General features: G+C 58.5%; 1 protein-coding gene across 2 annotated transcripts in view; it reads right to left on the bottom strand.

The window, feature by feature from the left end:
• The window catches only part of LOC138823824 (transmembrane protease serine 6-like), a 30,618-nt gene extending 5,409 nt beyond the window's left edge, over nt 1-25,209 (bottom strand). The window contains exons 1-13 of one of the 2 annotated variants that reach the window (XM_070017388.1): nt 25,188-25,209; nt 20,542-20,735; nt 16,586-16,719; nt 16,148-16,215; nt 15,497-15,681; nt 15,215-15,256; nt 12,485-12,689; nt 9,474-9,610; nt 8,387-8,499; nt 8,061-8,170; nt 1,454-1,599; nt 934-1,032; nt 28-141 (exon numbers count right to left, since the gene is read on the bottom strand). In XM_070017388.1, coding sequence (XP_069873489.1) covers nt 28-141; nt 934-1,032; nt 1,454-1,599; nt 8,061-8,170; nt 8,387-8,499; nt 9,474-9,610; nt 12,485-12,689; nt 15,215-15,256; nt 15,497-15,681; nt 16,148-16,215; nt 16,586-16,719; nt 20,542-20,734 — 1,546 coding nt within the window. In that variant the 5' untranslated portion in view covers nt 20,735; nt 25,188-25,209. Of the gene's footprint in view, nt 1-27; nt 142-933; nt 1,033-1,453; nt 1,600-8,060; nt 8,171-8,386; nt 8,500-9,473; nt 9,611-12,484; nt 12,690-15,214; nt 15,257-15,496; nt 15,682-16,147; nt 16,216-16,585; nt 16,720-20,541; nt 20,736-24,748; nt 24,944-25,187 lie in introns of those variants that run through there. The other variant, XM_070017387.1, reaches the window with a different exon arrangement.
• Between the last annotated feature and the right edge of the window lie 559 nt (nt 25,210-25,768).

The raw sequence follows: 25,768 nt of genomic DNA on the forward strand, positions 1-25,768 counted from the left end.
GCTGGAGTGAGGCGGGACCCTTCCTACCTTCCTGGCACTGCTCTTCATCACTGCTGTTGAGACAGTCGGGCTGCCGGTCGCAGACTCTGGCCATGGAGATGCACGTGCTGTCCTCGTGGCACTGGAATGTGGCTCTGCAGACTGCGGGGGACAGAGCGTGGCAGGTGGGACGGGGCCGAAGGCCAGGCTGGGAATTGGCGCCGCCCCTGGAACACGCACTGTACCACACTGTACCGATCTCAAATCCTCCGCGCTGAGTGCCTGGCTCTCACAGCACCTTGCTGAGACAGCCCCTCTCCCCTTCCATTACACTGGTGGTAACAGACCTGACATGACCTGTCCCGGGTGACCTGGCTGAGCACCAGGAAAGGAGCCCCTTCCCAGCCCCCTGGTGGATTCCTCCGGAGGGGTGCACATCCCCCTCTCTGACCTCTCTCCCCATAGATTAAAAACAAGGGGTGTGCTAGAGGTGTCTCCTGCCTGGCCACCTGGATGGTGGCTGTAGGAGCAGGAGCCAGAATTTAGGAGAGAGCTATTGGTCTGGGGAAGCAGCAGGACCCTGAGCTGCACCCCAGGGCTAGGCAGGAAGCCTAGACAGCAGCCCCTCTGAGCTCCTGGTGTGGAACGGTAGGAGAAGTCTCACCTTCCCTGAGGACCTCCCCCTTCGTGGCCCGGCCCTCTCCCCTTCCCCCCCCCCTGCCACCCCTGCTCCTTTTGGGACACCTGGCCAGGGCAGATGGCTGGGGTTTTGGCCTGATCAGGAGACCCAGCCTGTGGCTGGCACTGCCCCGTGGTGGCCCACTCTGCTTCCATCTTGTCCTCTCAGCGCAGTGGCAATCCCTCACTTCTGGGGTGCTCCTAATTGGGGAGCGTAGCTCAGTGCAGTGCGGGGAAGCCAGGCGAGAGGAGGGCGGGGCGGGCCAGCCTGCTCACCACAGTTTCTCTCATCCAGGCCGTTGGGGCAGTCCTTGATGCCGTCACAGGCCGGGACACACAAGCCATTCACAGAGCACAGGAACTCTCCCGGGCAGGCTGGGCACCCACAGACGGCCATGGAAACAAGGAAGGCACCGTTAGGATGCGCACCCTCAGGCAACACATGCAGAGATGCATGCTCCTCTGTTCTCACACAGGCATGACAAGTGCCCACAGACATCTGCTTCTGGGCACCTGGGTACACCATGGTTCCAGGTACCCACATCCAGACACATGCACAAAACATGCCTGTGGATAGACAAGAGTGTATTTGCCTTTGAATACACATCGCAACCTGTACGTGCTACACCCAAAGCCGTGTGCATCTGTGTGCTCGTGTGCACGCGCACACACACACACACACACACACACACACACACACACACACACACGTAACGCAGTCCCTCCTGTCCAGGAGGCTGCAGGAGAGGCCGCAGGGGTTCAGGGACAGGGGCCGAGCTCTGCCTCCTGTACTCACGGTCTGACTGGTTGTACAAGCTGTAGTGCACCTGCACGCCGGGTCCCGTGAGCGAGATCTGGGATGTGAAGTTGATGGTGATGCCGGCGGAGGCTGCCACAGGGATCCTCTCGGCATAGGGCTGCAGGGTGCGCAGGCCACACAGCCTGGGGGTGGGGGGAGGGCCAGAGGTGACTCAGGGACACAGGGGCTGCTTTCCCAGTTCAAGGCAAAGCACAACCAGGGTCCACGCGTAGACAGGGCAGCCCCAAGCAATGGGGAGCTGCCGCCCCACCCACTCTCCTTCTCTTTTGATTTCTACTCACTCTCAGAGCTATCTTCTAGAAAGCAGCCTGGCTGTGACAGTCCCTTTGCTCCGGGGGGCCTTCAGTGCCCATCCCCCTCCCCACCCCCATACTTTCACAGTCTAGATTCCAGCCAATCACTGGTGAGCTGAGACTCTAGCAAGAAAGGGTTGTCCCTGAAGCTTGCGCCTCCTACTCGTTTGATTAGGGAACGATCACCTGGGTCTACCTGGGATCTGGCAACGCCTTCCACAGGTCAGAAGAAGCAAGGGACCCTGGCTGCCCTGCTGGGAGGGCTGTGCTGTGCTGTGTGGGGTGAGGGGCCGCTGTCTCCCCATCCGAGCACTGGCTGGGCTCACGGGCTGGCTCCATAACCCTGGTGGGTTCTGGGACTCGCTGGGCTCCAGGGTCCTTTCTCTAGGACCCTGTTACAGAGTCCACGGGCTGCTCTCCTAGTAGGGGTCATCCAGGTGACCCCTCTGTCCCTGGGGGAAGACGCTCTGTTCAAGTAAGAGATGGGGGGGCAGCTGCCACAAGGAAACAGATTCCCCAGAGGCCAGGAGGGAGACTTCCCATCTCTGCAGAGGCCGGGTCAGGGCACCCAAGAATCCTTCATATCGTGGTGGGACCCTCCCCACAGAACAGCTGCTCATCCATCCCAAGTGCGAACGCCTCCCAGGGATGACCCCCAGGGAAGGGACTGCCAGGGGGAGCTGTACTCCAAATGCAGGAAGGCCGAAATGGCTCCCGGATGGGAAAGTAGAAAAAGCCAGGTGGGGAGTTTGCTCTGTACAGTGGGGCTGTCCATCACACAAACCCCTCCTCACCGCCAGCTGGCTGTCTGGTCCCTCAGGATTCCAAAACAGGCAGTGCACCAGTGGTTTACATCTATAATCCCAACTACTCAGGAGGCTGAAATCTGAGGACTGTGGTTCAAAGCCAGCCGGAGCAGGAAAGTCCATGAGACTCTTATCTCCAGTGAACCCCTCCCCCCCAAAAAAAAAGCATTCCATCACAAGAGGGGCACTTGACAGGCCAGAAACAGTTAACTCATTGATCACTGGTGAGAGCGGGGGCTCGGCCTCTCGCCAGCACCTCTGCCATCAGCACCGGACCCCGGACACTTGGGACAACTCCACCTGCAGGGACAGTCCTCACCCAGCAGAGACGCTCCTGGGGGCGGGGTGAGGATCCAGACTCTACAGGACCCCAGGGAGTCTGGGAGTCTGGCTGCCTCATTTTCACTACAACAAGAACCCCTTGCATGCACCACCTCCTCCTGCAACCGAGGCGTGGCCAATACTGTGCTCATGACTTTAAACCCAGTAGCCATTCTCAAAATGCAGTCCAGGGAACCCCGCGGTACCAAAAACCACTTTCATAGTAATACTCAGCTACCATTTGCCTTGTCTTCCCCCATTCCCCCTCGACAACCACGGTGCAACTTTCCAGAAATGCAGTATATGCTAACACAGACAACTGAAGGCAGAAGGCGACAGGAAGACACACTTATGGGCTTTTAAGCCCATGATTCGAGAAAGTAATACAAGGATGTAAGATAGTATTTGTATCATGAAAGGTTTTTGGTTTTGGAGAAATATAATTTTTCATAAAATGTTACTTACGTTAACATTTCATGGGTTTATTGTCATTTTAAAGGAATTACAATAGCTGTCCTTGAGATGAGGGGTTATGTATATCTATATATGTATACATAAAAATACAGTGCAGAATATATAGGGTTATATAACACATATAATCTACATCATATATAATTATCTCATATCATATATATTTATATGATAAAGCTAAATTGGTTGATGGTAATAACTAAGAACAAAATGGAGCAGTTATGGGGTTATCAAAGATCCTGAGCCCGCATCAATTATTTCTGGAATTTTCTACTTACTATTTTTAGATCACAGCTTACCATAGGTACGAGAGGCTGCAGACCAGAGCAACTACTATAATAAATATTTCAAAATGTTCTCGGGTTTAATAACTAACACTGTAACGATGGGCCTATCACCCGTCTAAGGAAAATCTGCTTTAGGAGAGCAATCATTTTAAAGGAGGTAAAAATTTTAAAGGTCAGGAGAGAGAAACTGAACCCTGAACCAGGGTTCCTGTCCCAGGATCCCCACAGCCAGGCTGCAGCCAACAGGGATGAGGCCCCACCAGGGGGCGCCGCAGAGCAAGCCTGGCCCTGGCCCTTTCCAGCTAAGAAAACAGCTTTTTTTTTTTTGCAGTCAGCTCTGACAAATCTAGAATTCGGAGAGGGCGGATTCACTGTTCCCCACAGGGCCATATGGAACTTGTGGAGACACAGGAGGTTTCAGAGCTGGTTTGAGGGAACAGAACATTTCAACCTGGATGAAGCTACATGGTTGCCCCATGCCTGGCTGGCAGAGCCTTCCCACGGGACCCAACCCTGTACCCCAGCATCTTGTTCCCCAGACAGGCTTTGGGGGATACATTCCTCCTTAGTGGGAGACACACAAGAGTTCAAGGGCTATAGCCCCTAACTCACCCCGAGTCACTTAACCTGAAGAGGGCCTTGTTTACAGGCGGTCCACAGACGTGACATGATAACCAGGAGCTGCCGAATGCCTGGCGGGGTGAGAGGCCCCCCAGTGCTGGGGCGGGGCACCGCATGGCCGGTTCACTGTCGCCTCTCTGGGTTGGAGGTATTTCTCCCCCCTCCTGCCTCTCCTAGACAAGCAGCAGAGACGCCCTGAGCTTGGCAGCTGAGCCACCCCGCAGGAAGTAGAAAACTACGGGGTGGGTGGCTGTCTGGAAGGGTGGGAGGGGAGGAAGAAGGGGGCACACAGGCGGAGGGACAGGAAGGTCAGGGCAGCAGCGCTGACCAGGGGGCAGCGGCACCACCCGGGGGGCCAGCACACTGACCATGGTGCCTTAGCCGAGGTGGAGGCCTGGCTCTGCCACCCGACACGTCGGGTGTGACCTTGGGTACGTGACTCAGCCTTGGCATGACAGGGTGACGTCCCCACCCCCAGCCCATGTTCCAGGTAGGACCCGAGCAGGCGGTTTCTAGGAAAACTTGTGCTGACGCGGCCAGCTGCGGGCCCAGCCCCGGCTGCCGCCAGTGCCATCCTCAGCATGGGCACAGGCATGGTGTGGCTACAGGTGGTTGCTGGCCACCCAGGGGCTTGGGGGAGCAGAAAGGTCAGGCCGGCCCCAGGGGGGCTCCCGTGGGCCTGGGGAGGGGAGGGGCTGCAGCTCTGTCTGACCTCATGGCTGGCAGTGATGGAAATGATCGGGCAGATCACAAGAGAAAGACGTCACAGCAGAGGAAGCAGGCGAGGGGCAGGTTCCGGAAAGGGGAAGCCTGAGCCACCGGGGAGAGAGGGTTCTGGGAAACCAGGCGGCCAGGAGCTAGATCTCAACAGCACAAGTCGCTAAAGGGCACCGGGGCTCTGTCTGGCTACGTGGAAACAGGATGTCAGGAGAGGAAGACCAGGGACTCAGGGCAGCAGGTGAGGCGCCCAGCCAGCCTTCCTTATCACTACGCTGCCAGCTGCTCAGGGGAGGCTCAGACCTCTCTGCCATGAGGATGGCCTCTGGCCCCCCGCCCCCCAAAGCCCCTCCCCACGCGGCCGCCCCCGTCCCGCCGCCACCCACACAGCAGATTTTCCAGCAAGTGCTAGCTCATTCACAGAACTTTCCAGCATCCAGCCACATGGGGTGATCATTATCAAACCCCACAGCACCCCAAGGAGGGCCGGCCTGGGGCTTCCGAAACTGAAGGTGGCCACTTGCGTCTTCCCTCCCATGCCAGGCACTGGGTGAATGAGTGCACGGATGGATTTATCCAACGGGTCTGTTACAAAAGCCAGGGCGGCCATGTGATGCCAACACAAGGCCTCACCTAGAAGCTGGGCAGATGCCAGCTCTGGGCTCTTGAACTTCATGACCTCTGCAGCTGTGAGGCACACAAACCTCTGTTCCTCACACACGACTCTGTCTCTGACATTTTGTCCTTGTCACCAAAAGCAGACGTGGACGCTGCATCCGCTTCCCGTGCCTTGCTGAGGCCAAAGGAGACGGCACGGTAATGCCTTTAGCTCCAAGCCTGCCCGGTGCTGCCGGAGAGCCCGTCAGCAGCACCACGCGGAGCTGGGCCGTGTCTGGGCCGGTGCGGGAACTAGCGTTTTACTGTTTTTCACTCTTTGATGTTCACGCCTGGAATCTGGGGCCTGATGCATGCTGGGCAGGTGCTCCACCACTGAGCCACGCCCAGCCCTCACCCTCGCCTTGGACATGAGTCTCCCCCCCCCCCCCCGCAGCCAGGAGAGGTGAGTCCTTGCCCAAGTAGGAAGCAGAAGTTCTGGATTGTGGGTCCCTGTCACACCCCCACAGATGACAGGGGTGCCCAGAGTTCCAGCAGAACCCTGATGGCCAGACTCCTGTGAGCATCGTCCACCACCCCAGGGGGAGGCGAATGCTGGGTCTGCCTGGCCTCACCCTGCCACCCCCCCCCAACCCTGCCATTGCACCCTGAAATCCATCCCCAGCACTTAAAGGCAGAGAAGACAAGGATAGACCCTAGATAGATCCGTAGGCCTCCATTTCCCTCCCTGTTCAGTGGCGAGGACTGGGCTGGATGACCAGGCCATCACACACAGTTCAGATCAGAGGGTCAGAAAATGGTGGGGATGGGGGAGACTTCCTCCCCCCGCTGGAATGGAACTTGGGCCTCTGGCTCCACCTCAGCCCTTTGTTAACTTTTAATGAAGATTCTCCCATCCGAGTTCCACATTAAAACTCTTGTGATGCACGCCTGTAATCCCAGCTACCTGGGAGGCAGAGGCAGGAAGATGAAGGCCCAGACAGCCCTGAGTAAGAACTAGGAAAAAATAACTAAAGCAAAAAATGGACTGCAGGCATTAATCAGGTGGTAGAATGCCTGCCTCGCAAGCACATGGCTCCAGAATTCAAACCCAGTAATGGCAAAAAAATATATAAGCAACAGCAACAACAAAATCCACCCTATCACTGCCTCTGGGGAGCCCCTCGCCCCGATCCTCACAAGCTCCTCCCAGCTACAGGCCCCATGTGGCAGCAAGGGTGACCCACGCACGTGTCACTGTCTGTGGCTGGAGACGATGCAGGCCCGACTGTGGCCTCACCTGGTGCCTGCTCTTCCTGGAACCCCCCCCCCACCCTTCCCTAGGGAGGTGACATTGCTGATGCCAGCTGGGCACAGACTCCCCTGAAGATCAACTCTGCAGAGCCCGGTCCCCATCACCGCTCCCCACAGGGCTCTGAGACACCAGAGAGAAGGACACAGCGCAACTCTGCACCTCCATTCACAGAACCTGCATCATGGGCCAGCTCCTGTTACTCCGGACTTGGCCCAGCGGGGTGAGCCCCGCACCGCTCAGCCTGGGTGAGGGTACGGGGCTGGGCATCCACGACGGGCAGGGTGGCCCTGACACCCTGGTTCTGGCTGGGCCTTTGAGCAGGACAAGCGACAGTGCAGCAGCAATACACAGAATCCTAGAAAGCTCGGGCCTTCCAACGACGCTCAAAATTTGTGAAGCCAAGAAATCAAGCCATCTACCGTTGTGTTGTCAGTTCACCCGTCAGAGCCCGAGGCCACGCATGGGAAGGGAGGCAGAGCGGCTGCCTGGACTCTCCACCGGCAAGGTGAGCCTTCACACCTGGGGCCGGCCCCCCTCACCTCACCCCTGCTCAGCAATGGCGGTTCCAGACTCCCCCTCCTCCCCATACTTCTCCCTCCCCCACAGTGGGATCCGGGCACCTCCTTCCAGTCCTCCTGCCCCTCTTGTCTGCTCCCCAGTGGCCGCCACCCCTTCTCCCTTCGGCCAATCCACAGAGCGTCCAGCGTGCGCACACTGACGGGTGATGCCTCCCAGGATTTCCCAGTTCCCTCCGCTCCCAGCAGAGGAGAGATGTCTGAGCCCCTGCCCACCCCGCTTTGTCCTGCAGGGGAGGGGAGCAGGGACCAAAGCTCCTAAGATGGGGTCTGTCTCTGCTGTGCGGAAGCACCAGAAGCACTGGGGCTGTGACCGAGGCCGCGGGCACTCTGCGTCTTGGCCCCGCCCATCATCTCCACAGACTCCATGTCAGGGTGTCTGAGGGGCTCAGCACCCAGGTGAAGTGGCCGGCCCACCCTGACTGCAATGCCACCCAAGCCATCAATGTGTGCCTCAGGCCTCTCAGAGGCCCTAGGAGGAGAGATGGGGCCAGAGGCTGAGTCCAGCATCTCCTCAGCTGGCCCCTGGGGCCTGGCCTTGGGCCCCGGGGGAAGAGGGGGATCAAGGAGCCCCTCCGTGTACCTCCTGTCCTGGATAATCCACTGGCCCTGCGTACAGGGCAGGTCGTACTTCTGCCTCCGCAGGGCATAGGCGTCAAACCACAGGGCCAGGCCGTAATCCAGAGACGGCACCTGGGAGAGAGTGGCAGGTCCCCACGTGACCCACGGCGCCCGGGCAGGTTGGGGCATGCACCTTCCCAGAGAGAAGGTGGACCACCAGGACAAACAGGCATGGCTGTGGTGCACAGGAGACCCTGGTCTCGACGGACATGGACAGGACCCCTCCCCCGCCCGTCCAGGCCCCAGGGGCTGGGCACAGGGTGGGTATCCGGAGGAGACGGGGCTCACCGTGAGATGCCAGGAGCAGTGGGTGCTGGGCGAGTAGTAGCTGGGGAAGTACGGGGTGCTGAGGACACCCTGCAGGTCCAGGCGGCCCTCCAGGGTCAGGTTCACCTGGCAGGCTGGGCAGGAGAATGGCCAGTAGGTTAGGCCGAGTCCCTGGGCCCACCCCACCATGCTGCCCATCAGGCTAGGGTCAGCGAGCACCCCGGCACCCCACTGCCTGAATGGCCAAGTGTGTGATCTGGTGCGACCGTGTGAGGGCCAGCCTCGGTTTCCTTATCTGCAAAATGGGGACCCCGGAAGTGCTCCATAACTATCAGCCACTGACGGTGGTGGCCCCGCACGGAGCAGTTCACAGGTGGGTTTACCAGCTGGCCAGCCTCAGCTGTGGCAGCTGGGGAGGGAGTCTGTCTCCTTTTCTAAGACAAGGAGGGAGAAGGAGGCTTGGCGGAGTCAGCTGGGGCTCCCTCTGCTGTCCACAGGGCTAAGGCTGCCAAGTCCCCTCACCGCCTCCCCTCCTGTCTGTGCCAGAGAAACCAGGAGAGGCCAGCTGGGGGTCATGGCTGGACCTCCTAGCGTTGGCCTGGGAGGGAGGGGCACTGGGAAGGAAGGGGTGGGGCGGGGAGGGGAGGGAAAGCATGCCTCCCTTCCACAGCTCCAGAAAAGACTCTGCCAGCCCAGGAGCCAGCAGGGCACAGAGCGGGGCCTGTGGGGTCTGGGGAAAAGCCACGGGTGGACATGGGCAGGGGAGATCTGCCCTTGACACCTTCTCCAAGGGCTGAGGATGGCCTGGGGCTGAACCTGCCAGTTCTCAGGCCTGCTGCAGACAGACAGACAGACAGACAGGGCCGGCAGGGAGGAGGAGAGAGTAAGAAAGAAGCAGGGATACAGTAAGAGGAGGGGAGGGAGGAGAGAGGGGAGAAAAGAGAAGAGAGAGGAGGCCAAAGGTTGGATGGGGGGAGGGGCATGAGGAAGAAGATGGGAGAAGTTTCTTATGGGAGCAGGCAGCAAGCCAAGGAGCTTCTAGAACTTTCTCTCTCCTGAGAGTGTGTCTTTTGTCCCACCCCTCCTCCCCTCCCCAGGGACCCCTCACCCTGGAAGGCCACAGGCTGGACAGAGAGCGTGAAGGGGTCTAAGTAGCTGTACAGGCCTTTCTTCCACACCACAGCCATGACGGCACCTGACGCCAGGACTTCCAGCACGGGCTCCTGACGGCTGCAGCCATAGACCCTGGAAGAATGGAGAATGGTTCGAGCGAGGCCCAGGTCTGCACGAGGAGGGGGCAGGGAGAGCCCCACAGAGCCCCAAGGAGGGTTGAAGAGCGTACATAGGGCCTGTACCCCTGGTCCACCTTCTCTGAGTCCTGGGGACCAGCTGGAGGCCCTCTGAAGGTCAACCAGCTCCCCAGAAAGAGAGGAGCAGACTCCAGGCTTGGTGCTTACAATCCAGGCAGTGACCTTGTCCTGCGGGTCCCCCAGGCTAATCAGTCTCCTGGCAAGGAGACCGGGCTGCCGTCCTCTTGGGCTACCCATCTTAACCCCTGACCTTTGGGGCTAGGTCAGGGAGAACATGTGTGTATGGTGCCTAGGGATCCCAGGACCCCCCAGCATCTACTCTGAACTTGGTTCCTGGGAGACTCAGAAGAAGCAAGCAAGGCTAGCATGTTGGCATCCCCGAGTAACTGAAGTCCCATGTCAGCCGTGATCAACTGTCTCCCCGGCTTGCTGAGGTCAACTGCTTGCTTTCCAGATGGACAACCTTAGGCCCCACCTATCACTGGCAAGGAGAGGCAGGTGCTGGACCCCTCCCACACATGTGGGTGCTCCCCACATGTCAGGGGTGCCCTAATTCCCCCATCCCTTTACCTAAACAGACCAAGATGCAGGAAACTGGCCACCCTGGCTTCACAGCTGTCTCCTGCAAGCCTACTGTATGTTGACCATAGGGTCTGGCCAAAGGCATCCATGGGAGAAATAGAGGCATCCATGGGCGAGTACCTGAGCCCCTCCACGAGCCTCAACTCTGCACCCCAGGAGCCTGGCAGAGGATCAACCCCCCACCGGGGAACCTGCCCTCACCGCTACCTTTTCCATCTTGCAGTGGTAGCCACAGACCCTGTCACAGCCCTCTCCCCATTCAGCCTTCAGCAGTGACCTGCTCCTCCCCCTATGGTGCCCCCACCAGCTCAGCCCACCTCCCAACCTCAGCCTCCAGGAAGGGGAAACCCTAGGGCTCTGTTGGGCCTGAGACTGGCTGCAGATCTGACCAGTGTGCTTGGAGAATGAATGATGCCCAGTGGAAAACCGGGCTGTGTGGTTGTTGAGTGTCTGACCTTCTGCAGTAATCTTGTCAGTACCTGCATGTGTAGCCCATTTCACTGCTTCCCGGATTCCTTTACCCAAACTACCAATCTTTCTGCTTCCTGGTACCCTGCTATCTACCTCTTGGAATCTGCCCCTTTGTTGGTTTGCTTGTTTTTATTTTTGCCAGTCCTGGGGCCTGAACACAGGGCTTGGGTGCTGTCCCTGAGCTTCTTTTACTCAAGGCTAGCGCTCTACCACTTGAGCCACAGCATCACTTCCAGCCTTTTTTGTGATTAATTGACAATAAGAGTCTCATAGACTTTCCTTCCCAGGCTGGTTTGGAGCCATGATCCTCAGCCTCCTGAGTAGCTAGGATTATAGGCTTGAGCCACCGTTGCCTGGCTTGAATATGCCTTTCTGCTCCATTCCCTTCTAGAACAATCTGACACTATAAAAGCAGAGGGCCTGGAAGACTTCTTTGGTTTAACCATATCTGCCAGTTATACCCGTTCCTCACCCTATGGGAGTATTGGAATATTAATTATTTAATATTAAAATATTAAATATGAGCTACCACTGTATGGAGATTTCTTCTTCCATGACCCAGGTTATCTGTTGGTTGAAACTGGCACCAGGAGATCCAGGAGGCCCCTCAGCTTTGTGGGGGGCCTCAGCTCTTACTACTGGGGACTCTCTGCAGTAACTTTCACCAACTCTTGTAAAGGAAGTATAGAGCTCAGAAATGAGGAACGGGGTTCAGACTGGGTGGGGCCCCTCTGCCCATTAAAGTCTCCTTGGCCCCAACACAGCCCTGGGGTGCGAGTTTGAGGACCCCAGTCACCCCCCACGCACACATTATACAAGGGAGTGATGCTGGTGTCCCCATGAACAGGGGAGTCTGGAAGCAGGCTGAGGGAGCGCACTGGAAAGCCCCAGGAGAAGCCTGGAAATCAGATGGCGCCCAGAGCCTCTGAGCTTCTCACACACCAGCCAGATCAGGGTCACAGGTAGCAAGGAGCGGGGCCCTGGGGCCTCAGAGCTGGATTCTCAAAGGCTTGGGGAGCATGGTTCCCGGCTCACATTAAGGAGAGCTTTAATCTGCACATATAGAATCAGCAGATCCTGGTGCCTGGCACAAAGTATACAACCACCATTGCAGCCTAGCCCATCTTCTGCAAGACCCTAGAGGAGAAGGGGGCCAGACCCTGGGTCCAAGGCCACTTCTAGCCCATCCCTTTGCCCCACCCTCTACCCCCTGCCCTTCTGTCCTCACCCCATACTCCATGTCCCAGGGCCTGACTCCTCTGCTCATGACCTTTCAATGGCTCCACTTACCAACTGCTGAGCTCCACACTGCTCCTGGTATTGCTGGGCCCCAACTAGACCATCTAGAATGATGGTGGTAATGGCGGGCATTGGCTGTACCTGAGGATGGTGGCACTGACCCTGGCAGGTACACCCATGTCCCAGTTGAGACACCAAGGCTGGGGTGGGGTGTGGGGGAAGGGGGGGGGAGGCAAAGCCCTGTGCCTCCTAGGAAGCCACAGAGGGAACTGGAGGTCCAGACTGCTGCTAGACTCTGGAGAACTCCAACAGGCCGGAGGGCCCCACAGCCTCAGCCTTAGAACAACCGAGGCTTAGGGAGGGGAATGGGGTGCCTGTGGCACATCACCCTTTCCAGGCTCCCCTTTTCCTCCCCTCTAGGCTAGATCCCCAGCTCTGAGGTCACTACCCCGGCCTCAACACCCTGAGTGTGACCTCTGACCCCCCAGGTCCCTCCATTGTCTGCCTCAGGACTCACGAGGTGATGAGCCGCTTCTCGAGGGGCCCGGCCACGTCGTACATGGCCAGGCGGTCTCGGCACTCAGCCAGCATCCACTCGAGTCGAAGCTTGAGCATGAGGTCCTCGGGGCCCTGCAGGTGCCACAGGCAGCTGGAGGCCAGCTGGTCGGGCCCCTTCAGCCGGAGGGCCTGGCCCCGGCCCACGTAGGTGTAGCGGTAACAGCCTGGAGCGGGGAGGGACAGACCCCAGAGGGAAGAGGCAGACACTGTTAGGCCAGGATGCCAGGAGAAGGATGTCACCAGCGTGCCACGCCCACCTTTCTGTCTCCATTCCGCCTCTCCATCCATTCCCTCATCCACGCACTCCTCCACAATCAATCATTCATTCACTAAGCAAGCTCACTCAACTCCGCATGCCACATGAGCCCAGAGAGAGGGAGGGCTGGGCGCTGGTTGGAGGACAATAGCAGGTAAGAGCCAAGGCAGGCAAGGAGGACTCTGGAGGCAATGGCTCAGAGCACGGCCTGAGGGTCTCAGTGTGGGCAGAGGCCACATCCAGAACTTCAAGGGCCCTGAGTACCCAGCATGCATTGCAAGGTGAGCCTGGCCTGGAAGAAGAGCTCAGAAAGCCATGCCAGAGGGTCCCAGTCGTCACCTGGCCCTGAGCCACAGTGCCCAGGGGCTCCAGTGGGCACTAAGACAGGCACAGAAGGATGTCCAGAGACATGGGGACACCCACAAACCAGAGGCAACACGGTGCAGGCCAAGCCACACTCGCACCCACGCACGAACGTAAGCAGGCGGATGGGAAGCTGGGCCCGCAGAGCTGCCGCTGGTCCTAGCTTCCTTCCAGTCTCTACCTCAATTTCAATTCCCACCAGAGCCCAGCAGGGCTGTCCTGGGGTGATCCCAGGCTGACCACGCTAACTGCTGCCTGGGACTTCCAAAGGAGCCATTTCAAAGCAGGCAGACTAGACTGAGACTGTACAAGACGTCGAATCTGCACTTGCTGAGACGCACCCAGTTCTAACGTGGGCCTACTAGCTAACAGAAGGTAGCAGCAAAGCTTGACATCCCGGAAGAGTCTCTTGTCTCTTCCTCTTTCTGTCCTGCAACCCCCTCGGATTCCAGGAAGGACAGGACTGAGTGACAGCATCTTAATGACAAAAGGATCAAAAACTGTACCCAGGGAAAGATGAGCAGAGCCTGGCAGGACAGAGCCTCCTCTTCCCTCCCCCCTCCCCCAATGAGGCCGGCAACCTGGAATGCAGACAAAGCATCTTCTGGGAACTGGACAGCCCCCTCCAGTGCACCCTCTGCCCTGCCCCTGTTCCTCCTCTGTTTGAACCGAAGGCTGCCTCTGCACCTAAAGATGAGCTGAAGCACTCACTCTGCCTCTCCAGGTGGTGACAGGGAATGGCTGGACCGCCATGCAGAATGCGTGGAGTTGGGCTCCTGGCCTAGAACTTTGTGACGGGGCCTCAGACTCCCATAGCCCGGCCCAGGAGGAAGCAGAGGTCTCCTTGGAACTCACAGGAATGGCCCAGGGCAGGGCTAGGCTCTGGAGTCCCTGCTTCCTTGTCTGCACCCTGGCCAGTATTTCTCAAGGTGCTCAGCCACCTTGATGGGCTGGGATTCCCCCCCCCACCCCAGCCCATCAGCACATCCCGAGGCTGCAGGCTGAAGCGAAGACCTCAGAGCCCCAGGGGAGCTCCCTGCACTACAACAGGACAGTGCCCAGTCTGCATTTTTTAAGTTTTGGCTGTAGTTGTGCTTGAACTCAGGATCTTTTGAGTCTGCTAGGCTGGCGGGATAGTGCTGAACCGTGCCTCTAGCATTTTCTGAGGGTTATTTTAGAGCTAGGGCCTCACTGCTTGCCCGGGCACCTGCTAGAATCACCATGTGCCTTCTTAGGCCCGCTGCCATGGGCCACCAGGTCCAGCTTCACTCCCAGGGGGAAAGAGTCTTGTGAAGGTCTCTGCCTGGGTTGGCCGGGACCTGTGAACCTCCTGATCGCAGCTTCTCGTATCACTTGGGTTGACAAGCTCATGGCCACTGCACCCAGCTATAGGTTGAGAAGCGTTGGGGCTGGGAGGGACTTTTCTAACTTTTTTTTCTAGGATTATAAGGATTATATAGAGGTGTGAGCCACAGGTAACTACCTGACTCCAGTCCCTGATTTGATTTTTTTTTTTTTTTGGAAGTTGTGCCTTGGTCGCTGGCATGCCCTTCCACCAACCATAGCAAAAAGTGTGCACGTGATTAGCAGGTCCGGAGAAGGGAAGAGCAGGAAAGGTCTCGCTAAGCTTTCCCCCTGCCTCTCCCTAACAGGGGTTGGAATGCTACCTCCTGCCTCCACTCTGGTATAAAAAGAATGGGAACATTCAAGGGCTTGTGTTCAGGACAACACGGTAGTGTTGCCCAGCAGTGCACTGCACAACTCCAGGAGTCTACAGACCACTTCATGGGCAGCACCCTAGCTTGTGCACCGGGGTAACTCAGCCGCTCGACCTAACAGGCAGCACACACGTCCACATACAAGACACACACTTGTTCACGCCAGCACCGCCAGCCTTGCTCTGAGTCCTTTGTCCAGCTCACCTGGCCTGGCCTGGTCCAGGGCTCCCAGTATCCACAATAGAAGCCACATGTCCCCACACCCCCCCCAAAAAAAAGAGCCCAAGGAAAACTTCAACACAAAGGAAAGTAGGAAAGGGAGAAACTCAATAAATAAATAAAAGTCGCGTACCCAGCGTGGAATTCAGCTCAACTATGTCTTTCACGCTGGTTTCTGTTAAAAAGGAAAGGGACAAACAAATAAGAACGGAACATAAAGTAAAATGCAGTGAAAAATAAAAACAGGGGTGTGTGGCAGATCAGGGGATCAGAGCCAGGCTGGTCTGAGACTGAGTATGAATGCCTCCACCGGGCTCTCTGGCCTGGCTCTCCTGCTGGGGTGTCCCAAACATCTCCCACACACAGCCTCCCCTGTCTCGCAGGTCCACACATGCGTCCCCCTCCCGGTACTGACCGAGGATCACCAGGCCCTCGGGGTCCAGCTCGTACTCCTCCCTGTAGGAAACAGGGGCCGAGCTGTTGGCCACAGATAGCAGCTCCTCCACCAGCAGCGTGCGCACCACCTCGGGGCTCAGCATGGGCCGGCGGTGCTCCGGCATTTGGAGAATGAACCAGAAGAAGCAGGTGAAGGGCCCCTCCCTAGGACAGGCAGATGGGAGGGACAGAGGCTGGAGGAGACTTCGGCTTCTCCTGCCCCGCTCTGCAGGGCAGGGGCGGGGAGAGGAACCCACCATGGCCCGGGCCTCATGAGTGTTTCCAAGCCCCATATTTGACTCTCCCCACCCTCACTACAGGAGAGGAAACTGAGGCACAGGCTGTCCATCAGCCCCTCCCACCCTGGCCTCAGCTACGGCTTGCCAGGCCCATCTGCGCCCACCACCACCACAGCACGCCGGTCTGTCCACCAACCCCACCCCATGCCCACCCACCCCATGCCTATGCTTCACACGGGGAAACTGAGCTCCGAGAAAGGGGGCCGTAGGCAGGAAGCAAGCTCCCACTCAGTCCCTCAGTTTCTCCATTTGCAGCAGTGCCCTGAGGCCTCTTCTGACCCATGCCCTGGGGACTGAAGTTGGGGGGGGGTTGCTGGGCGGGGACAGCTCACCCGAAGGAGTAGACAGAGCTGGAGTTGTAGAAAGCGCCCAGGCGGGTGCTGAAGATGAGTTCCTTTAGCTGCAAGGAGGATTGCACCCCGCTAGTGACCTCGTCCCCTCAGATTCCCCCCCCATCCTACAAACCTCACGCCTGGTCCCCTTCCCCGTTCCAGGCCAGGCTCTCCCTCCCCCTCCCCATGTGCACCATCGCAGCCTCCACCTTCACCCAGCCCCCTCCTCTCCTTCCAGGGACCCAGGCACAACCAGCTGTTCTTAAAACCCTAATGGTGCCCACAGCCTCATGACGGGGTTCCAATGCCAGCGTGCTACCCAGACCCGCCCTGCCTCGCTGTCCAGTCTCCCAGTGCCTGAACGGAGCTGTGACCCTGCGAGCGCCCCTACCAGACCCCTGCTGCCCCTCTCTCCAGTCCCCCCTCCCCATTGCTTACCATCTTCTGGGCTTTGGCAGTTTCACTGCGGAAGGCGCTGGACTCCCTGCGGGCCAGGTCCTGGGAGAAGTGGCGATTGAGGACCCGGATGCTGCCGGCGTACACCTGGCTGACCGTCACCTCCGCCTTGTACCCTGCCCAGGAAGGAACCACCCACTGAGTCACCACCCAGGCCACGGACAGAGGGGACAGATTCCTGCCTCCCACACAACTCCACCCAGCCTCCCAGGCGCCATCTTTGTCATCGTCACCAACCACAGGGGCATCTCCCCTTGATCTGATGACAGATCCCATTTCTGCTGGCAGGAGAGAGATCCACACTGGATGGTGTCTCTAAGGCTCCCATGAGACACTGACAACCAGTGACAGATCCAGAGAACAGGTGGTGTTGAGCTCAGGACTGCCACATGGGCCCAGAAGGTCACGGGGTTGTGGGTTGGCTCCTCTGTGCTGTCCCCACTCACAAAGTTGTCGGGGTGCATGGAACATGAACATAGAACATGAGCTGGGTGAACGGGGAAGATGTGAATTGGGAAGAGGAAATGTGCAGAGGTCCTGAGGCTGAGGGATCATGATGATGATCAGGACTATAAAAGCTTAATTGGTGGTGGTGGGGATTCACATGAGGCCACTGCCCCCAGTGCTGGAGTTTCAACCCCAGGACAAAGGAAACTAAGTAAACTCAAACATGATGTCACTACGTTTCCAACTTGCAAAGACTGGCTAATAGAAAGAATAGATTCAGCCTGGTGCTGGTGGCTCATGTCTATAATCCAACTAACTAGGAAACTGAGAGGCTGAGATAAGAGTTTCCCAGTTTGAAGACAACTCAGGCAGACATGGTTAACCTCCAGTTAACCAGCAAAAAGCTGGAAGTGGAGGTGTGGCTGACGTGGTAGAGTGCCAGCCTTGAGTGAAAGGTGAGAGTGAGAACACAAGGTCCTGAGTTCAAGCCCCAATACTGGCACACACACTGCACACCATACACACACACACACACACACACACACACACACACGTGGACCTATAGCCCTCATTTATAATTCCCTTACTGAAGAAATGTTGTGGGGTTTTTTTGTTGTTGTTCAAACCTGCTGTGTGTACAGACTGGTTTTTGGTTTCTTTTTTGTTGGTTGTGGGGTTTGAACTCTGGGTCCAGGTGCTGTCCCTGAGCTCTTCAGCTCAAGGCAAGCGCTCTACCATAGTTTAATGAACTTAGAAGTACATCAGTGTAGCAATAAGAAACAATAAGCCCAAAGCTGTGAAATCAGAGAAGTTGGGGTTCAATATGGAGGCGAAGAGAAGGTGGATGGGTAAGTCATGCAGATGGGTAAAGTATCCCAGGCAGAGGGACTGGCAAGTGCAAAGGCCAGGAGGCACAGATTTGCTCGGTGGGGCTTCAGAGCAGCACAGTGAGCGAAGAGGGGGGAGCAGGAGGCCAGCTTGGGGGGAAGCAATGCGGGTGGAGGGCTCTGGTTTGACTGAGTTGGAGGGATCCTGGGGGTGGTGGAAAGGCAGGAGTAAGGCAGCTGGTTTTATAAAGCAATCCCTCAGCTGTCCTGTGGAGAAAGATCCACTGAGAAGGAGGGGACGGAGGAAGCCGAGGTCTTGATGAAAGGGCTGGAGGGAGAGGAGGGCTGGGGACCCCGCCTGCAGCTGGGGGGGATGCAGCGGCCTGGACGGTGAGGACGGAGGCGCCCCAGAGCCCCTCCCGGAAGGCGCTGCACCTGGGGCGGAGCAGCCCTGCAGGAGGCTCTCCTGGAGGACCTCGCAGGACCCGCGGGTCAGAGCTGACGGAACCCACGGGGCGGGAGCCCCGGGGCGGGAGAGCCTGGCGGGAGGACCGCACTCCCGGGGGGAGCGCGCTTCCGGGGCGCAGAACGTACGCAAAGGGCGTGGTGACGTCCAGGAGGTGGGGCTCGAGCAAGGAGCTCCCGCTGGGAGGGGCGGAGCAAAGCAGGAGAAGGCGAAGCACGCATGGGAAAGAGGGCGGAGCCCGAGCGGTGAGTGGGCGGAGCCCGAGCGGAGGCGGAGCAAGCGCAGAGAGGCGGAGCACGCGTGGGAGAGGGCGGACCCCGAGAGGGGGCGGAGCAAGCGCAGAGGGAGCCGGAGTCTGCGCGGAGGGGCAGGGCGGAGCCTGAGCGGGGGAGGGGGAAAGGCGGAGCCCGAGAGGTGGTGGAACTCGCGCGGGGGAGAAGGCTGAACCCGAGCAAGGAAGGGGCGGGGCCCGAGCGGGGGCGGAGCACGCGCAGAGAGAGGCGGGGCACGCGTGGGAGAGGGTGCAGCGGGGACGGGGCTTGCGCAGAGAGAGGCGGGGCACGCGGGGGGCGGAGCTTGCGCAGAGAGGGGCGGGGCACTCGTGGGAGGGGGCGGAGCCCACGCTGCTCAGGCGGCTGGGCCTGCCGGGAAAGCTGGGCCGGAGGGAGGGACCTTCCTGAGAGCTGGCTGCGACCGCGGGCTTTGAGGTCGCGGGCTGCTGAGGTCGGGAGGCCCTGGGCACCCCGGCAGCCTTCCACGCCTCGCCGGGGCCCAGGTCCCCTCCCCCCCCGTGGCGCGCCCGGGGCCCCACGCGCGCGGAGCCGGCGGGCGGAGTCTTCCCCTCCCGATCCCTTGGTGGGGGGCGGCTCGGGCCCCGGCCCAGCCCGGGCAGGTGGCCGGCGGGAGCCTGGCCCCGCAGCCCGGCGCTCCTGGGTTGGGGGCGCCCGCGCGGTTCGGGGCGCAGGCTCCCCGCCCGTGGGGAGGGCGCACGGCGGGCCCGCGCCGGCCCCAGCGCCCCTCGGCGGGGCTGGGATTCCCCCCGAGGCCGAGCCGGCCCTCCTGGCTTTCCCAGCCCCTCAGCCCCCTGCATCCCGGGGCCTGCCCTTAGCACCACGCCTTCACGAGCTGCCGAATCGCCAGGGGGCAGGGGTCAAGAACAATGACCGGGTGGATGAGTGAGTGAGTGAATGAGGAATGGCCGGATGGATGAACGAGCGAGTGAGTGAGCAAGTGAATGAATGACTGAACAAGTGAGCGAATGAGCAAACCAATGGATGAACGAGTGAGTGAATGAGCAGATGAATGGATGAATGAACGAGTGAATGAACAAATCAATGGCTGAATGGATGAACAAGTGAATGAGCACATGAATGACCAATGAACAAGTGAGGGAATGAGCAAATGAATGACTGAATGAACGAATGAATGGGTGAACGAGCAAATAGAGGAGTGACAACGGGTGAACAGCCGGGCCACTGAGAATGACTGGCTGAAGCTACAGCCACGGTATTCAGGGAGCCTTTCCCCAGCGTGTGCGCTACCTCAGTCAGGACAGACGCCATCATTCTGAGAAAGACACCAGCTGCTCCATCCAGAGCATGGCGAGAGGAAGGAAAGAGCACCAAGAGTGCTCCTGAGACTCCAGGCGACCGAGTGAGGGCCACGACACCAGGAAAAAGGGCCCAAGTTAGAGAGCCCCCCCTCCCCACACAAGGCCTGCTGCTGTTCCAGTAATCCCCTTTTTCCCCCATTCAAACAGCCCTGGAGACCAGAGGTCACAGCGCTGTGCTGCCCTCCCCAGAGGAGCACGCAGGCTGGGCTCAGGTGAGCAGAGGCTCTAATTGGTATCAGGCACCAGCAGTGCCCCTGGGCCTCCTGCATCTGAGCCAGCTGGGCTGGCTCGCAGCCTCAGGGGCCACCTGGAGGAGCTGGCTGGCAAGGGCCAGCCGTGTTTACCCTCCCTGGGTGTGAGAGAGCCCTCCATCTCCAGCTGGTGGAAGCAGGAAGCAGATCTGGAGCCCCTCGGACACAGCCCAGCACACCCACCGCATGGGTACACAGGCAGCTCAGGAGTGAGTGGAAGGGCCTTGCCCAAGATCAGTCAGGGAGTGGCTAGACATTTCGGGACTTCGAACCTGCCCTGCTGTGCACCCCACAGCCACCCCTCCCTGGGTGACCAGGTGAACCCACATAGTTACCTAGGAAGTACCAGAGTATCACCCCCGCCGATGCCAGTGCCGCCAGGGCCAGCCACAGCGGCGCCAGGCGGAGGTAGTCCCGGGCCTTCTTGGTGTCCTTGGTGCCCCTGAACATCCCCTCCGGCTCTGCTTCCTCTCCATCACCTCCATCGCCCTGTCCGCCTGCTGCCTGGCGGGCCTCAGCCCAGGGCATCCTGGTAGGAAACAGCAAAGCTAGGAGCCAGCCTGGCACTTTTTTGGGGGGGGCCTTTGCTGAGCTTTGGCCCAGGTGGGCCCAATCCCACCCTCACATCGCCCCCACCTTTCCCTCCCTGTAGCGCCTCTGACCCGATAGCCACAGACAGAAATGGAGCACATGGGTAGGAGATTCCATAAGCCTGCCTCAGTTTCCCCTCCGTGCACAGTGTGGCCAGTGGGCTCCTCATAGCACCTTTCCCTGGAGCCCTGAGCCTGCCCTGTGCCGGGCCAGCCTCTGTCTCCCCACTCTCTTAGTCTCTTGAGCCCGAGGAAGGGAACAAAAGCCAATGTCCGCTTTAATGACCTCATTAATCCATGAGTCACCCAGGGAAGCTAGGCTACTGTCCCCATGCGATCCTGTTCCTCAGCCCGGGCACCTCAGATGCCTTCTCCCATGTAAGCTTCCGAGTACCTCTGGGTGCTCTGCCTCTGCTGAGGAAACTGGGCCAAGCGTATCCTAGCAACAGCTTGGTCCAGGGATTTCCTGGCCTCATCTTCCCAGTGTGGTCCTGACATCTGACAGATGAAGAAGCTGAAGCCCAGAGAAGCTAAGTCTCTTGTTCAGTATCACACAGCAACAGGTGAGGGTTGGGGGTTAGGAGCTGAGACAGGCTGCTGTCCACCCCATCATTACCATACATCCAGTGTGCACAATGCCGCTTTGACCCCTGAGACTGCTTTGGGACAAGCCTTCAGAAGTGTGGGGACCCTTCCTAGGCCACTTGCTGCCAGGATCCCAGGACCCAGGGCCCAGCTACTTAAGCTTCCTCCCTGGTGGCCCTTGATCCATCAACCTCATGTCTAGCCTTGGCCTTGCCTCTATTTGATAAAGATCTGGCTGTATCGGGTGCTGGGGACTCAGGCCTGTAACCCGAGCTATCCAGGAAGCTGAGATCTGAGGAGCATGGTTTGAAGGCAGCCTGGGCAAGAAAGTCTGTGAGACTATTTCCAATTAAGCAGCAAAAAGCCAGAAGTAGAGCTGTGACTCAAGTGGTTGAGCATTAGTCTTGAAAGAAAGCTAAGGGACATCATCCAGGCCCTGAGTTCAAGCCTTAGTATAGCACACACACACACACACACACACACACACACACACGTGACTAGGCCACCTGGCAGATGCAGTAGTGCACCTCTGTAATCCCAGCACTTGGGAGTCAGAGGTAGGAAGATCGCAAGCTTAGGGCCAGCTTGGGCTATGTAGAAAGACCCTGTCTCAAAATAAACAACCAACACAGGGCCTATGTCTCACTCAGTGAAGGGCCTGCCGCAGCATGAAGGATGGACGGCAGGTGGATGGCAGGGTCAGCCAGGACTGCGGTCCCAGGAACAGGGGCCTCTCCTGTAGCTCACTGCCTGCCGCCGTCAGGAAGCAGGCCTTGGGCCACCAACGGAGTCCATCTCCTACCTCCCCAACGCCCCAGGGCCCCATGACTCCCACCATCACGCAGGCACAGCCTCTGCCTCCAACCCCGGTGGGCCGTCCAGACACATTGCCGGTGAATTCCCACCTCACCTGGTGCCGGCTCACAAGGCCTGCACGGCTCACCTGCTCCCGTCCTCCTGAGCACAGCCCCACGTGTCTTCCCGTCCCCTTCGCCGAGTCAAACCTCTGCTCCCCACCCAACCGCCCGATCCACCTCAGGTCCTTTGCACTGGCCATCCCCTCTGTCTGGCATGTTTTCCTTCAGTTTGCCTCAGGACCTGCAGCTTTACTGTCCTTTGAGTCTTTACTCAAGTGTCTCATTTCCTAAATGGCCTTCCCTCACCACACTCCTCTATAAACTCACGCAACACACTATGGGCCCTGGGTCTTCGCCTGGCTGTTGTTGCTCAAGAGCAGCCTCTGCTCCATCCCCAGGGCAGAGCCAGGCGCGGAGCTGGCATGATGTCTGGGATGGATGAATGCTGAGACCCCAGTTCTGTCCTGCCGTGCCTGAGGGCCCTGGGGGGACTACAGCTGACCACTTCTCCAGCCCCCTTGCTCCCCACCTTCATCTCCGCTCAGTGACCTTGATCTTCTCTTTCTGCTAAGTCCAACAGTGAGCCGGGCACTGGCGACTCACGCCTGTAATCTGCATTACTCAAAAGATTGAGATCTGAGGATCAGGGTTCAAAACCAGCCTGGGCAGGAAAATCCAAAAGACTCTTATTTCCAAGGAACCACCAACAATCCAGAAATGAAGCTGTGACTTAAGTGATAGAGCACCCGTCTTGAACAATAAAGCTAAAAGATGGTGCCTAAGCCCTGGTTCAAGCCCCAGGAATGGTGTACATGCACATGTATGCACGCTCACAGACATCACACACATACACACACACACACACACACACACACACACACACACACACACACAGAACCAGCAATGAAGAGGGTAGCATACATTACAGGTCCAGAGCTGGTAGTCAGTCATGACACTTGTATCTGGAGTTCCCTAAGCTCCCCTCCACTGCAGACACTGAACTTGAAGACCCCCCTCCACACCCCTGCTTTGCCTGAGCAGCCCCTCTGACCCCGCCTACCCAGCTGAGGCCATGCCTCCTCCAGGTAGCCCTCCTACAGTTCCTGGGGATAAAAGGCCTGCCCCCCCACCCTGTAGGCATCCTCTCTGTCCCCAGACCCCAAGCGCCTGGAAGGAGGGACAATTGCAGTGGCTACGGTCTCCCCTGACACCTACCCCTTCCCCTCTCCAGTCTTCTGACAGTGGATGGCCCCTAGGTCAATTTCACTGGGCTGAGGCTGCGCCAAGCTGGCACAGCACTTGGCACAGGCCACCTAGATGGAGATTCAACCATGTTGTGGGAAGTCCTGCTGTGTGCCAACCTTGGAACTGGCAGTGGCAAGATAAAAAACCAGCAGCAACAACAACAAAAACCCTTTCTGTTCACCTCCAGCAGCCAGGGCCGATTGCTTTGCTGCTTCTTTTCAGTGGCGGGGAAACTGAGGTACAAGGAGGTGAATTCCTCTAGCCAGGGCCCAGCGGGCACTCTGGGAGGCCAGGAGGAGCTTGTCAGGCCGGTGCCTGGAGGGAGCTTGCTCTGAGCTGCCATTACTGGGTCTTGGTCATGGGGTGGGGCGGAGGAATGGGGTGCTGGCTGTGGGGAAGGGTCCCTGCTACACTCAGAAATCACAAGCTGCTAGGCATTGGTGGCTCACACCTGTCATCCTAGCTACTCAGGAGGCTGAGATCTGAGGATCACGGCTCAAAGCCAGCCCCGGCAGGAAAGTCTGTGAGACTCTTATCTCCAGTTAACTACTAGAAAACCAGAAGTGGCCTGTGGCTCAAGTGGTAAAGCTGAAGAGATCAGGGACATTGCAAAGGCCCAGAGTTCAAGCCCCATGACTGACAGAAAAAGAAAGAAAGAAATCACAAGCCCACAGAGGTATGAACAGATCTAAGCCGTGCACACACACTTGTTTAAGACATTCAGACTCATTGCTGATGCCCCCGCCACATGCGTGGGTACACACACACACACACACGCACACACACACACGCACACACACATACACGGGCATACACACATATTGACACATGCCAGCTGAGCCTGCGAGTGAGACTCCCATGCGTAGGGCACACCTTAGTACCGTGTGAGACTCCAGGCCTGCCTCACAGCCCAGAAAGCCCAGAGGAGGCTGGTCATACGGCGGAAGAACAACTTGTCCAGCACTGCAGGGCAGAAGGGTGGCCAGCCCGGCAACCAGCCTCTCTCTGTCCCTGCCCTCTAGCTCCTAACCCTCATCCCTCCAAGCCACCGGAAGCAGCCCACTCACTGCCCCAAGACAACTAAATAGCTGAGCCCACTCAGCGCCTGCAGCCCCAACGCAGGCTCCGTGGGCCCGGCCGGCTCTGCGCGCAGGTCACCTGCAGGCCTTGCCTCAGCACGGGCCCCAGCTCCTGGGAGCCAGGGCTGGCTCTTTGAGGGTTCTTAGGTCCTCATCCCCTCTCCTGGGGGGGGGGTCCCTGCTTACCTGCGGAAGTGGTGGGTGGGTGCCTGGCCTGCACGCAGGCCTCCGGTGCCTCTGTTTATCCAGGCCAAGGTCTCCCCACCCCCACCTGGCCCGCCCGGGCTGGATCAATGGCTCAGGGCCATGGCTGGGTGTCCAGCCCTTGTTCGGTGTGGCCTGTGGCCCCAAGCTCCATGGGCCTCCTGCTGGGTCTGGGACGGCACTGGGACCGGGTGCAGGTAAACAGGCAAGAGGCAGATGGCAGGCACTGGCTGCCCCGCCCCTCTCCACCCCATGGGCAGGCAGGTGCGGGAGACCTGAGCTCTCCCCTGGGGCTGTTGCCTGGTGACATTCCTGCCTGGTAACAGCCCCTGGTCCCCAAGAGCATGAGAGGGGGCAATGGAGGATTGGGGGTGCAGAGGCCCACACCGGTGAAAGCAGGGGTGTATGCTGATTCGCTGACCTGCTCAGGTGAGAGCAGAGGAGCCAGTGGCCAGACAGACAGACAGACAGACAGAGAGAGAGAGGCAGGCCACGGTGTGTCTGTTTGGGGAATCTTTCAATTGCTAAATCATTCTAAAGTGTCCCACCATTGGATGGGGTCACTGGGCATGGGGACTCTTGGCCACTTGGGGCATGCCTGACCTGAGGCCGCGCTGGATTGGGGGTAAAGATAGGTTGCCCAGTTTCCAAGCCCCTGGGCAGGAAAAAAAATGAATGGCTGCCAGAATCGGTTTCACAGGGATCCAACTTGGAAATGGCAACATTGTGCTCTCTTGGGTTAGGCAGGTATGGTTCAGAGGACTTTCACTTGTGCTTCTGTGTTTTCAATGGGCTGCTAAAGAGTCCAGTTACAGGAGCTGGGAAGGTGGCTCAGTGGTAGAGCGCTTGCCTTGCATGCATGAGGCCCTGGGTTCGATTCCTCAGCACCACATAAGCAGTAAAAGCCAGAAGTGGCGCTGTAGCTCAAGTGGTAGAGCGCTAGCCTTGAGCTGAAGAGCTGAGGGACAGCGCCCAGGCCCAGAGTTCAGGCCCCATGACCGA

This window comes from Dipodomys merriami, unplaced genomic scaffold (genome assembly GCF_024711535.1).
Source record: "Dipodomys merriami isolate MVZ:Mamm:240054 unplaced genomic scaffold, mDipMer1.0.p SCAF_1231, whole genome shotgun sequence".
Taxonomy (NCBI): Eukaryota; Metazoa; Chordata; class Mammalia; order Rodentia; family Heteromyidae; genus Dipodomys; species Dipodomys merriami.